General features: G+C 52.7%; 1 protein-coding gene across 1 annotated transcript in view; it reads left to right on the plus strand.

Moving 5' to 3' along the window:
• itga2.2 (integrin, alpha 2 (CD49B, alpha 2 subunit of VLA-2 receptor), tandem duplicate 2) overlaps positions 1–15118 on the plus strand; it is a 222315-nt gene that overhangs the window by 179909 nt on the left and 27288 nt on the right. The window contains 4 exon segments of the mRNA XM_038790878.1: positions 2914–3037; positions 4872–4955; positions 5980–6056; positions 6155–6244. Of these exon segments, the coding sequence (XP_038646806.1) occupies positions 2914–3037; positions 4872–4955; positions 5980–6056; positions 6155–6244 (375 nt within the window).

Below are 15118 nucleotides of genomic sequence, written 5' to 3' on the forward strand. Positions count from 1 at the left end.
CAATGACACCTGGGTATTCTCATACATCAGTCACTGAAGGTAAGCATGCAGCTACAGCAGGCGGTAAAGAAGGCAAATGGTAGGCTTAGGATTTGAGTACAGGAGCAGAGTTATCTTGCTGCAATTATACTCATAGAATTATTCTGAGATAGGGTCTATGCACATTTGGAAATGAATGGTCTTATTAGTGCCAGACAGCATGGTTTTGTACGAGGGACGTCATGTCTCACTAATTTGATTGAATTATTTGAAGAGGTGACAAAAATGATTGATGAGGGAAGGCCTTGTATGTTGTCTACGTGGACTTCAGTAAAGCATTTGGTAAGGTCCCTCATGGCAGGCTGGTGCAAAAGATTAGATCACCTGGGGTCAGGGGTGAACTAGCTGGATGGATCCAGAACTGGCGTCCCCACAGAAGACAGAGGGTAGCAGTGGAAGCAGTGATATACACACTGTACTCCCCACACACACAATACCAGCCAACAAGATGGCAGCAAGATGCACGGCGCCACGTTTCTCAACCTGTCAGCCTGATGTCAGTAGTGGTAAAAATTCTAGAGTCCATTATAAAAGATTGAATAGCAGAGCACTTGGAAAACAGTGGCAGAATTGGACAGAGTCAGCATGGATATACAAAAGGGAAATCATGCTTGACAAATCTACTGGAATTCTTTGAGGATGTAACTCAAAGAGTTGATGATGGGGGGAGCCAGTAGATGTGGTATATTTGGACTTTCAGAAGGCTTTCGACAAAGTCCCACATAAGAGACTAATAGCGCATGGGATTAAGGGTATTGTATTCAGATGCCTAGAAAACAGGTTGGCAGACAGGAAACAAAGAATAGGGAAATGGGTCTCTTTCCGAATGGCAAGTAGTGACTATTGGGGTACTTTTCATTATGGAACAAAATGTAATATCTCCACGAAGCTGGGTGGGAGGATGAGGTGTGAGGAGGATGCAGAGATGCTTCAGTGTGAATTGGGCAAGCTGTGCGAGTGGGTAAATGCATGGCAGATCCAGTATAATGAGGATAAATGTAAAGTTATCCCCCTTGGTATCAAATACAGGAAGGCAAATTATTAACTAAACAGCTATAAATTGAGAGAACGGTATGTGCAATGAGACCTGGGTGTCCTCATGCACCAATCACTGAATTAAACCATACAGGTGCAGCAGGCGCTTAAAGAAGGCAAATGGTATGTTGGCCTTTATAGCGAGAGGTTTCGAATACAGGAGCAGGGACATCTTGCTGCAATCATAGAAGGCCTTGTGAAAGCAACCTGGAATATTGTATCCTGTTTTGGCCTCCTTATCTGGGGTATGATGTTCTTGATATAAAGGTTCAGCAAAAGTTTACCAGATTGATTTCTGGGATGGCGGGACTGAAATACGAGGAGCGATTGCATCGGTTAGGATTATATTTGCTGCAGTTTTGAAGAATGATGGTGGGAACCTCATAGAAACCTATAAAATTCTAACAGGACTAGGCTGGGTAAATGCAGGAAGGATGTTCCCGATGGTGAGGGTGTCCAGAACCAGGGCCGGGATTCTCCCCTACCCAGCGGGGCAGGGGGTCCCGGCGTGATGGAGTGGCGTGAACCACTCCGGCGTCGGGCCACCCCAAAGGTGAGGAAGTCTCCGCACCTTTAGGGTAGGGGCCAAGCCCTCGCCTTGAGGGGCTAGGCCCACGCCGGAGTGGTTGGCGCTCCGCCGGCTGGCATGGACGGCCTTTGGCGCCACGCCAGTCGGGGCCGAAGGGACTTCGCTGGCCGGTGTAAGTCCGCGCATGCGCCGGAGCGTCAGTGGCTGCTGATGTCATCCCCGCGTATGCGCAGGGGAGGGGGTCACTTCCGCCTCCGCCATGGTGAAGACCATGGCGAGCGCGGAAGGAAAAGAGTGCCTCCACGGCACAGGCCCGCCCACCGATCGGTGGGCCCCGATCGCCGGCCAGGCCTCCGTGGGGGCACCCCCCGGGGCCAGATCGGCCCGCACCCCCCCCCCCCCCCCCCCCCCCCAGGACCCCGGAGCCCGCCTGCGCTGCCTGCTCCCGCCGGTAAGGTAGGTGGCTTGATCCACGCCGGCGGGAGAGGGTTGACAGCGGCGGGCCGGAGAATCGCCAGGGGGGGCCCGCCAACTGACGCGGCGCAATCCCTGCCCCCGCCGAATCTCTGATGGCGGAGAATTCAGGACACAGCGGGGGCGGGATTGACACCGGCCCCTGGCAATTCCGCCCCAGGTGTCACAGTCTGAGCATACGAGGTAGATCATTTAAGACAGAGATGAGGTGAAAATTCTTCACCCAGAGAGTGGTCGGCCTGTGGAATTCACTAATAATTGAGGCCAAAATAATTGTATGTTTTCAAGGAGTAGATACAATTCTTGGGGCAAAAGGAATCAAAGGATATGGAGGGAAGGTGGGAACAGGTTACTGAGTTGGATGATCAGCCATGATTAAAATGAATGGCAGAATGGACTCGAAGGACTGAATGGCCTCCTCCTGCTCCTATTTTCTATGTTTCTAAACCAAGACCCCTTCTGTCTGCACAGAAGAATGTAAATGATCACATGGTGATATTTTGAAGATCAGGAGAGTTATGTCTGGTGTCCCAGCCAATATTTATCCCTCAGTCAGCATCACCTGAACAGGTTGGTGAACAGTAAATTGCTGTTTGTGGGAGTTTGCTTTATGCAAATTTGCTGCCAGATTTTCCACTTTTCAACAGTCTCTATATTTCAAAAATACCTCCTTGGCTGTAAAGTGATCAGAGATGTCAGGTGGTGTCATGAAACACTTTATCTAAAATGCAAGTCCTTCTACAATAGTGATTCTGCTTTATTTGTCTACAATTAACCATGACTCATTTTTTCAAATGTATATCTTAAATTAATAAATGTCTTATTTCTCCCTACAGTAACTACATTGTCAGTGGCAAGCAAAAGCAAATAACCATTCATGTAGAGATAGAGAACAAGAAGGAAAATGCATTTAATGCTAAAGTAATCGTCCATTTTTCTGATAACATCTATTTTGCATCAGTGAGTAGAACATTTTAATTATATGATACTTTACAGAGTAGTATGGCCCTCATATACTAAAAATATAGAGCTAGATCTCTGTCTTTTCCACTTGACTATTAATCTACCTCTGTGTGGTGGATAGTGGGGAAAAACCTGGGCAGAGAAGTTGACATGCCTCTTGCAGGTAACATTCATGCTGTAGAACTGTCAGACAATGACCATTTCTAACAAGAAAAGACTGGTCTATCTCCTGCTCCACATATCCAGTCTTAGATTTGTAAAGTGCATTTAGCCTTCAAAAACGACACCTTTTTAGCGTATCTCCTGAAGCCAGACCTCCAACCCTTCAGCAACAAACAGTTTCCCACATGCCTTTATGGTACCATTGTGAACAATTAGTTGACTTTAGTGCCACCACCATAAGAACGGAAGTAGGCCACTCGGCCCATCGAGTCTGATCCACCATTCAATGAGATCATGGCTGATCTGATCCTCAACCACACTTTCCCACCTAATCCTTAATTCCCTTACTGGTTAAAAATCTACTTATCTCCGCTTTGAACATACATAATGACCCAGCCCCTACAGCTCTCTGCAGTAAAGAATTCCACAGATTCACTACCCTCTGAGAGAACGAAATTCTCCTCATCTAAATATAAAATGGGCGATCCCTCTGGTCCTAGGCTCTCCCACAAGAAGAAACATCCCCTCAGCGTCTACCCTGTCAAGCCCCCTGAGAATCCTCTTTGTCTCAATAAGGTCAGCTCTCATTCTTCTAAATTCCAATTTGCACACAGGTCCAATCTACTCAACGTCTCCTTATAAAAAGATCCCTCCATACCTGGGATCAACTTAGTGAACCTTCCCTGGACTTCCAGTATATCCTTTCTTAGATAAGGGGGCCAAAACTGTTCACAGTATTCTGGGTGTGGTCTAACTAGTGCCTTGTAATGTTTTAGCCCGATTCCCCTATTTTTATACTCCATTCCCTTTGAAATAAAGACCAACCTTCCATTTGCCTTAACAGCTATCTGCTGAACTTGCATGCTAGCTTTTTGTGATTTATGAACGAGGACCCCCAGATCCCTCTGTGCTGCAGCTTTCTGCAGTCTTTCTCCATTTAAATAATATTCAGCTCCTTTATTCTTTCCACCAAAGTGCATAACTTCACCCTAAATTATGCTTCCACTGTGAGCGGCAGCCCTTTGAGAGAATCTACCTGACCAGACTTACCACCTGGTCAGACTTTAGCTGACTGGCAAGTTTGTAATATGTCGGTAGACAGTTCACATAGAGCATACAGTGCAGAAGGAGGACATTCGGCCCATCAAGTCTGCACCGACCCAGTTAAGCCCTCACTTCCACCCTATCCCGGTAACCCAATAACCCCTCCTACCCTTTCTGGCCACTAAGGGCAATTTATAATGGCCATTCCACCTAACCTGCACGTCTTTAGACTGTGGGAGGAAACTGGAGCACCCGGAGGAAACCCACACAGAAACGGGGAGAACGTGCAGACTCCACACACACAGTGACCCAGCGGGGAATCGAACCTGGGACTCTGGTGCTGTGAAGTCACAATGCTATCCATTTGTGCTGCCCGTCATGGCAAGGGACTCCAATTGCAAAATGTGGCACAACCTCATTTTTTTCCAGAATAGTAAAATGATGCAGTACTGTCTGTAATACTTTCCTTGCACAATAACTTCACCTAAGCAGATCTATAATATATATTTCATAGCTATCAATAGTTTATCCTATTATAAAGCTTCTGGAGTGAGAGAGATATAAGAGAGCAAGATATCTGTATGTTGATATTATATGATGTGTGTTTATCTTTTCATTTGAACAGGCTATGAACACTGGCTGTGACATAGAAAGCTCTAATGTTGTGTCTTGTGACATTGGGTTACCGTTTTTAAAAGGAGGAGATAAGGTGAATTTATTTTAGCTTCTGTTAAGGACACTTTAGTGAATTCATTAATAACACATGAATGGAATAGAAATGCATGCAAATTAATGATTTTTACATGGTGTTCCTCACAATTATTGCATGAGATTCCATGGCTGCCCTGCAGCGTGTGTCATGGCGGCGGGAGGCGACTCACAGTTGGCCGGTGGTGGGATCATCTGATCCCGCTGCTGTCAATGGGATTTCCCATTGAATCTACCCTACGACGCTAGGAAGCCTGCGGCGGGTGAGCGACACCAGAAGGTGCGGACGATATCGCCGGCGTGAACAATCTCACCGATTATTTATTCTATAGGCTGAGTATTATCATATTTTTTCAAAGTGTCAGGCTGAGACTGAAAGCCAGCCTGTAGCTCTCCAGCAGCACAGACCAGTTTTCACTCCAGATCTTGAGACTCTGAGTAAAAAACCGTGGGCATGGATTACGCCATCAGTCTGGCATGATGGGGCCTGATGGAGCCAGCAAAGCTCCAGGGAGATCAGGGCATCACCTTTGAAGGGCTGGCCCCTGGCACTGACCCCTGGCCCTGCCCCTTGGCACAGATTGGCAGTGCCAAACTATTCCAAGGGGCAGTGCCAGAGCACTGCCTGGGCATTTCCTAGGGGCTATACTTACCTTTGCACCCATGGGGGGGGGGGGGGGGGGGGGGGGGGAAATCCCCTCGACTGATTAACCACTTCAAATAGCTGTTGTAGGCCTCAGAAGACGTGACGTGGCATCAGCAAGGTTTGAATATTCAATGATCATTGGGCCTGGATAATCACATTGAAATGTATTCAAAAACATTAAAATTAGGTCCGCGCCCTTTGTGTTTGCCGTTTCTCTTGGATTTTCTACCTGCATAGGTGATCCTGTGTACAGATAACACAGGCTCAAGATCAGCTCCACTGATTTAGAAATTACTTATATTGTGACTAAATGATTAAGTCAGGGCAAAGCTAAAAATTACATACGCTAAATTCATATGTTATTTTTGTTTGCTCATAGATCTCGTTTGACATCAACTTTGATTTTAATGTCAACAAACCACAGCAGGAAACCTATGTAAACTTCTACGCCACAAGGTAGATACTGAGCATGATAATCCAGACAATTTATTTTTTATGTTTTTGCAATTTCTGTTTGGTAGTTTGAGTAATATCATAGCTGTTTTATTTTACAGTGAGAGTAATGAAGTTCCAGAAACTATTTCTGACAACAAAGCGAATGTCAGCTTCACTGTACAGTATGATACTGAAATTCTCTTCTCGAGGTATGGGGCATATAGCCAATTGTACAGTATTCTCTTGCAGTTTACTATTGAATTAACATTTCAGTGTCTGAAGTCATCAAAATGAGGGATGTCAATGATCAGAACAGACTATTTTTTTGCTGTTACCTCCTTTGTTCTTTGTTCTTAAACTACAATCATGTCCGCCAACCTCCTATTTATCTCTAATACCCTTGAATGCAGGGGTCTGGGAGAGAAGAATACTAAACACCAGGACCCATGCTTTAGGTGGGCCTACGCCTCATAGGTTGAACAGCTTGTCAATTGGGATGATCAACCTGCCAGATATCAGGGGCGGGATTCTCCCCTACCCGGCGTGACGGAGGGTCCCGGCGTAGGGGAGTGGCGCCAACCACTCAGGGGTCGGGCCTCCCCAAAGGCGGGGAATTCTCCCCATCTTTGGGGGCCAGCCCCGCGCCAGAGCGGTTGGCACCAGAAGACTGGCACAAATAAACGCTGACGTCACTGCCGGCGCATGCGCGATGTGGGGTTCTCTTCTGCTTCCGCCATGGCGAAGGCCGTGGCGGCCGCGGAGGAGAAATAGTGCACCCAGGGCACTGGCCCGGAGTCTGAGCGGGGGGCCCCGATCACGGGCCAGGCCACCGTGGGGGCACCCCCCGGGGTTCGATCGCCCCCCCCCCCCCCCCCCCCCCCCACCCCCCCCCCCCAGGACCCCGGGGCCCGCTTGCGCCACTGATCCCGCCGTTCCAGAGGTGGTTCAAACTTCGGCGGCGGAAGAGGCCTCCCAGCGGCGGGACTTCGGCCCATCCGGGCCGGAGAATCACCGCAGGGGCCTCTCCGATCGGAGTGGCGAGATTCCCGCCACCGCCACTTCCCGGGTGGCGGAGAATCTCTGCCACGGCGGGGGCGGGATTTTCGGCGGCCCCAGGCGATTCTCCGACCCTGCTGGGGGTCGGAGAATTTCGCCCCTGATACGTGGATCATCCCAATTGACAGGACACTTGGCTTGAGATTGCTGTCTTTCTGAAGAATAAAAATCATTGACCAAGTAGGACAAGCAGAATTCCCCAGTCCCTCCTTTTATGCTTATCTCTTGGAGTCTTATGTTTTTGTTGGGTGCTTTCTTCACTCTTCACTTCCGAGCTGGGTGGAGGCTGCCGGTGCTTGAGGTAAGATAAAACACTTGAGTGTACGTGTTCCCAGATTTTAGTGATTCTGTCTGGATTCTTCCGCCCTGCCCGCCGCAAGAACGCAACGAGCGAGACGCGGACAATGGGGAAGTCTATTGACCTCGGGCGGGATTTTCAGGTCACTGGGCGGATGCGGCCAGAGAATCAGGCCCTAGATCTACTTTCTCGACAGTCATCCTAACACAATCAGCTAGTGTAGTCTTCACATCCTCCCCCACAGTGACATGCACAATATAGGTCTTGTACTATCTGTGGATGAAAAGAAGAAAAATGCACCAAGTATAGGCCTGCCTGTTATTATGCAAAGGTTTCCTCACAACTGCACCACCCAGCACCCCCCACTTCCCGCACCATCGCACAACCCTACCGCCCACACCGCCACTTTCACAGCATCTTACACCTGCGGGACATCGGGAATGTTTTAACACAGTTGCTTGTGTCAGCGGGTGTGACCAGCGCCATGTTGAATGATGACAACCTGCTCTGCAATGACCTGTGAGCTCCGGATCGCTAGACAATGTCTGACTCATGGCCACAGCTACACCCTCCACCTTGGTGATCCCTGTATGTGTCACGGACACTCCATCACATGGCCATGTGGGGCATCTGGCATTCGTGTGCAGACAGCGGCGGGGTGTTGGGGGGGGGGGAGGAGAACACACACCCGGCCTCACAGTTGCACGGAACTGCGAGCCCCAGCATCACTCGGTCCCCCTCACGACCCCTCAGGCACCGGACATAGCACAGAGGCACCTAGGTTTGGTGTTACAGTGAATTTAATCGTGACATTCAAATACAAGTGCCCAAGCCCCTACAACTAAGCTGTGCCCTGCACCCATACCAACTTGCCAAGTATCTAACTTCTTGGCCTTATGGGCCCTACCACTACGTCTTGATGTTTCCCCAGACGGTACAGCAGGAGTGGAGGCGGACTGCTGAGACTCCTGCCCTGCGACGTTGGTCCACTTGGGCGTGCATTTCCTGGGGCGATCCGTCTTGGATTGGCCAGGCTGCTCTGTGGGCATGCTGGATAGCATGGTGCCATCCTTCTCTGCCCGCTGCCCACCAGATGCACCAGGGACAGAACGGGGGGGGGGAGTCCGAGTGTTCCGGGACCTCCCTTGCTGGAGTCACCGGGACGGCCACCAGAACCTCCTCCTCCCTCGGGGAGCCCGGTGGCCCCTGGGCCTCACTATGGGACAGTGGTGCCCGCGGCGACATGCACCATGGCACCACCGATACCTGGCGCTGCCAGTCCTGCAGGCCTGCTGTGGAATCTACCAGGGTCTGAACGTTCCCAGCGATGGAGCTCGGGGAGTGCGCAATCCCTGTGAGCCATTGCGTAACCTCCTGCTGGGATTCTGGGACGCCATCCAGCACATGGCCAAGGCCACCGATGCTCTCAGCGATGGCCTGCTGAGACTGGGCCAGACCCCAGCACGTAGCAACAATGTCCAGTTGGCTCTGGTGCATGGCTGCCTGTGAGAGGGCATCCCTGTCCTGGGCCACGGATGACGTGTGCACAGCAAGCCCCACGCCTTGCAGAACCTGACCCATGGCCGAAACCGTTGTACCCATTGCCTCCACCGTGGACGCCACCCGTGCGGTGTCGGCCTGGGTGGCAGCCATGACCGGCACCACTCCCTGCTCCTGGACGTGGATGGACCCTCCAACTGCGTCTGCAGTTGCTGGAAGACAGCTGTCATCCTCTTGTCCACTCCCAGGGTTTCCAAATGCATCTGGTCTGTGGGTGGGTCTAGTAAGTCCAGGAACCCAGGAGCTGTCTGGCTGGCAGCTGTGTGCTGGGCCTGGGCTGCGCTCCGATTGTCCAGCCCCTCGGCTGCCCCTACCTCCACCTGCTGTACCGGATCGGCTGTGTGGTGCGCACCGGTAAGTGAGCCTGAAGCCTCATCACTTATGTGCCCAATTGAGGTGAGTGTATCTGCGATGGTGGACATTGTGGGTGATGGCAGTGCCGCAAACTCGAGCTCATCATCTGTCCCCAGGTCTGGGGGCTCCTGGGTGGATCTTTGGACCGGCACCACTACTCCACGGCCCACATTTGGTGCCATGTCCAGTACGTGCGTCGACTGCCTGGCCGTTCTCTGTGCGTCACTGTCCGCAATCCTAGTCCTCTCTCCGTCACTGTCCGGGCTCACGGCCCTCTCCTAGTCCAACTCACGGCCATCAGTGTCCTAAATGTACATCGTCTGTCCCTGTCGTGTCTGTCCGTCCTCTGTGTGTCCCCCTCCAGTGCCACGGCCTCAGGGGAGGGCCCCTCTGTCAGTCTTCCTTGCCCCCTCTGCCGTGCGTCCGTGGGGCAGATGTGCTTGCATCTGGATGGCGGGGGCTTCTCCGCGACGTCCCTGGACGATCGGCTCCTGGCCCTGCTGACGACAATGAGGCATGTATCGTTAGACACCCGGAGTGGGGTGGAGGGGGCATTGTGAGTGGGTGCAGTGTCAGGGGGGTTAGGAGTGGGGGGCATTGTGAGTGGGTGCAGTGTCAGGGGGGTTAGGGGTGGGGGGCATTGTGAGTGGGTGCTTTGTCGGGGGGGTTAGGGGTGGGGGGCATTGTGAGTGGGTGCAGTGTCGGGGGGAGTTAGGGGTGAGGGGGCATTGTGAGTGGGTGCAGTGTCAGGGGGGTTAGGGGTGTGGGGCATTGTGAGTGGGTGCAGTGTTGGGGGAGTTAGGGGTGAGGGGCATTGTGAGTGGGTGCAGTATCAGGGGGGTTAGGGGTGGGGGGCATTGTGAGTGGGTTCAGTGTCAGGGGGTTAGGGGTGGGGGCATTGTGAGTGGGTGCAGTGTCAGGGGGGTTAGGGGTGGGGGGCATTGTGAGTGGGTGCAGTGTCGGGGGGGGGGTTAGGGGGTGGGGGGCATTGTGAGTGGGTGCAGTGTCAGGGTGGTTAGGCGGTGGGAGGGCATTGTGAGTGGGTGCAGTGTCGGGGGGGTTAGGGGGTGGAGGGTATATATCACGGGGTGGGTTGAAAGGGGGGGCTTGGGGGCAGTGGTAGGGGGTGCAGTGTGAGGAGGGGGGAGGAGATGACAGGCTGAGGGGGTGTAGCCAGGTAGGGGAGTCTCACTTGTTCTTGCGCCTCCGACCTGGCATGGCGCTACCTCCCAGCTGGCAGCTCCCCCAGCGAGGTCCAGAGCCCTCTGCTCATGGACGGTGAGGGGGAGCAGCACAGGTGATCCCCCTCCGGTTCTTGAACGCTCACGAAGTTTGTGAGCAGTCTTGTCTTCGGCGGGGGGGGGGAGGGAGGGAGGGAGAAAGCATCAGAGTTAGGCGGTCACCATGAAGACGCGCGGATGTTGTCACCATTATGGCTGGGTGGGGGGGCCCTTGGCACCACACCATTGCAGCTCTCAGGGGTGCGTTGCCCATGTGGGTCGGGTACAACGTGGTATCCCCCAACCCCCCCCACCCCCCTATGTGGGCAGGGGGAGGGGGGACCACAATACGTAATGGGGGGCATTGGGGGGGGGGTTGCTGAGGAACCCTTGGACACAAGATGGCCCTGCGTCTTCCACGGCGTCCAACTTCGTGTCCCTAAGCTGGGAGCGGCACGGCGGGGCTCAGCCATCTCCATCGGTCATGTCCTCTGTGCGCGGATCACGCACTTTAAATGACACGGCGTGGCATCATCCGATCGTCACGTGATGACGGTTCTGCTCTGGCACCATGCCAACCGTGTTTCCCGCGGCCCTGCTGCTGGCCCCTTAACAGGGCCGGAATTGATTGTGCCCGAGGCCGTTTCGCGCCGTCGTGAAACGCGACGGCTTTCATGACGGTGCGGACACTCTGCCTCATTGTCGGAGAATTGCGCCCATAATCTAAACTCATCTAGTGCTAATCACTATAATAAACTATGATCTGCTCTCATTCATCCTATCTTTCCTTCAGTCTTTACTCCTCTGGCTGGTGGAAAGTTTTGTGTTACATTCCCAGACTCCGAGGGTAGTCTGATGTCAAAACTCAGTCCTGTCAACACCATAGCTGGACTCTGGGCTGACAATGAAATCTGCCCCCAGTCTAAACCTCTTCAATGCCTGCTTTTCTGGAAGATTCCTGTCATTGTCTGTACAGTGGACCAAGGTACTGGATACCAATCTCATCTTGCTGCACCATCACCAACTTTCAAGTAATTCTGTAGCTCCTGTTGTTAGCTAGCTGAACCCGCCTGAACTTTCACTCCTGCATGAAGGAACCCTCAGTGGGCTCTGACACTCACATGAATCAATATTCATGTGCTGGATTCTCCGTTTCTGTGACTAAGTGTTGGCGCCAATGGAGAATCTATGGACTTTTACGACAGGATCGTCAGCGCGCACCTGCGCAGGATTCACCGGGTCCGTGATCGACACTCGCAGGCCTGACAAGCTGCAACCGCACATAAACAATACACTCCCCACATACAAAATGATCGAGGCCAGAAAAATGAGACAGGTTGTCCTGGAGCGCCTATACAGATGATGGGTCAATGGGACCAGAAGGCACCCAGGGTCACCTATATGACCCAGGGCACCAGATTTAAAGCGGGCTGTCAGCGGCATGCGCAACCGCATGGCTGCCTTGCCGGCTACGGTAATGGTTTTGCGTACCCGTCCACTCCGACCCCCACAGCCCACCTCCTGGCCACTCCCCACTACTCCCCCCGACCCTGGCAGAAACTACCTGGCACGACAGTCAGCTAAGTATGGCAGTTTTGGATACTGTCCGTACGCCTTCTCTCTTTCTCTCAGCAGCCACCACGCCTGGTTCACGATGTTTGAGAGCACACGTGGACGGCGCTGTCGGGAACTCAGCCCATCGGAGGCGGAGAATAGAGGGTGGGCCCATGAATGATACGCAAATGGTGTTTAAGTACACACACCGTGCATCGTTTTTTGAGGTGATGCAGCATCGTGATTTCACATCAAACCGGATGGCACCTGCCGTGATTTCTGAGTCAAAGCTATTCTCCACCCAATCGCACGCCCCGATTTTGGCGTTGGCTAACGGAGAATTTTGCCCCATATCTTTGGTTTCTTTTCTTTACTATCTCCTTGTGTATGTTTTTTTTTCATATTTTATCTTCTCCAACCGCAAGACGTCGTACAGGTCACCCAGCCAAGCCGCTACCCCCGATGGCGGGTAAAATTCACCGCCGTGCAATCAGATAGGCGAAGGCCATGATATTGGCCTTCCTCCTCTTCACCATCTCCGGATTCTCGGAAACCCCAAATATCACCACCAAAGGGTCTGGGTCCACCTCCTCCTCCACTATCCTGGCTAAGACCGTGAACACTCCCACCCAGAATCTTCCCAATTTTTCACAACCCCAAAACATGTGTGTGTGATTCGCTGGCCCCGCCCACACCTCTCACACTCATCTGCTACCCCTGAAAGAACCCACTCATTCGCGCCCGAGTCATATGAACCCTGTGCACCACCTTAAACTGTATCAGGCTCATCCTCGCACTAGAGGAGGTCCCGTTTACCCTCCGCAGTGCCTCACTCCATACTCCCCAATTGATCTCCCTCCCAACTCCCCCTCCCATTTCTCCCCTGAGCTTCTCCACCCGCTCGCCTCCCTGCTCCCCCAGCCACTTATATATATCCCCAATTCTTCCCTCCCCTTCCACATCCGGAAGCAGCAGTTGCTCCAGCAGGGTGTATCCCGGCAATCTAGGGAACCCCTTCCAGACCCTTCGCGCAAAGTCCCTAACCTGCAGATCCTAAACTCACTCCCCCTCGGGAGCTCTACCCCCTCCCTTAGCACCTTCAGACTGGCGAACCCTTCCTCCAAATACCTCACCTTGACCAGCCCCACTTCCCTCCACCTCCTGTATACACTATCCATCCCCCCCCGGCTCAAACCCATGATTCTCGCACAGCAGCGTTAGCACCGACATCCCTTCCACCCTAAAATGCCTCCTCAGATGATTCTATATCTTCACCGTGGACTGCACCACCAGGCTCTGTGAATACCTACTCGGAGTCATTGGCAACGCTGCCATCACCAAAGCCCTCAAACTAGACCCCTTACAAGATTCCTCCTCCATCCTAACCCACTCTACCCCTTCTCCTTCCCACCACCGCCACACATTGTCCACATTCGCCGCCCAATAATAATGAAGCAGGTTCAGCAACGCCAACCCCCCCCCCCCCCCCCCCCCCCCCCCTGCTGCCTCTGCCTCTGTAGCAGGGTCCTCCCCACCCTCGGCACCTTCCCCGCCCATACAAAGTCCAAAATGATCCTGTCCAATTTCCCAAAAAAAGGCCTTTGGTACAAAGATCGGGAGAGCCTGAAACATAAACAAGCACCTCGGCAGAATATTCATTTCACCACATGTACGCTCCCCTCCAACACCAACTGCAGTGTATCTCACCTCCTGAGATCCCCCTGGCCTCCTCCGCCAGCTTCGGTAAGTTCCACTTATGGAGCCCCGTTCATTCCCTCGCTACCTGCATCCCCAAAAACCTAAACCTATCCCTCGCTATCGTAAATGGCATCCCCCCTAAATTTACCCTCCGTCCCAGCTCATTCACCAGGAAAACTTCACTTTTCCCTCCATTCAGCTTGTATCCCGAGAACCCTCCAAACCTCCCCAGCAGGCCCATAATCCCTCTCCAGCGGATCCGAAACAAACAGCAACAGGTCATCAGCACAGAGTGACACCAATGCTCCCTCTGTCCCCTCATAATTCCCTGCCACTACGCCGACTCCCTGAGAGCCATCGCCAATGGCTCTATGGCCAGCGCAAACAGCAGCGGCGACAGCGGGCACCCCTGCCTCGTACCCCTGTGTATGTCAAAGGTCCGTGAACTCATATTATTCGTCCTCACACTCGCCCTTGGTGCCACATACAGCAACCACACCCATACCACAAATCTTGGTACCAGAACCCCCGACGGATTCATCACTACATTCAACAGCCGTCTTATATTACTCGCGAGCTGCTTGCCCTTTGCGAAGCCTGTTTGATCTTCTGCAACCACCCGGGGACACAATCCTCCATCCTCCCCGCCAACAACTTAGCCAATACTTTCACATAAGTGTTCAATAGTGAAATGGGCCTATACTGACCCATATTCCACTGGGGCCTTCCCCTTTTTCAGGATTAGCTTGATTGCTGCCTGCATCATCTTGTCCGGCAACTTCCCATCTCCAGTGCTCCATTAAACGCTCCCAACAAATGTGGTGCCAGGTCCGTCGCAAATTCCTCATAAAATTCCGTCGGGTACACATTTGGCCCAGGGGCCTTCCCTGACTTCATACCCCTGATACTATCCAGAACATCCCTCAGACCCAGGGGCTCCTCCAATGCCTGCCTCTTTGCTTCCTTCACCTGCGGAAATTCCAGCTCGTCCAGAAACTGCCCCCTGAGGTGCGCGAATACCTGCGACCTTTAAACCGGCCCATTCAGTCCCCAGACGTTCCACAGTACCAGCCTTCCCAGGATACGCCTCCGATCCCCTCTACCGTCCTTCACCTTCCTCACAACTCTCACCCCCTTAATTCCACTCTAGCGCATCCCAGTTGGCCCCCTTCTCCGCCCGTGACCATGTCATTTCTCACCCCCTGCCACGTCGCAACAATCTCCCCACCGGCCACCTCTCTTAGCCTTCTCCCCCACCACCTCACTGCCATTCACCAGTATCACCGGCTAGCGTAACAGCCCCTGCCCAAAGGCACCTCCCAATGACCTCTCCACTCCTCAGT

Source organism: Scyliorhinus canicula, chromosome 3 (genome assembly GCF_902713615.1).
Source record: "Scyliorhinus canicula chromosome 3, sScyCan1.1, whole genome shotgun sequence".
NCBI lineage: Eukaryota > Metazoa > Chordata > Chondrichthyes > Carcharhiniformes > Scyliorhinidae > Scyliorhinus > Scyliorhinus canicula.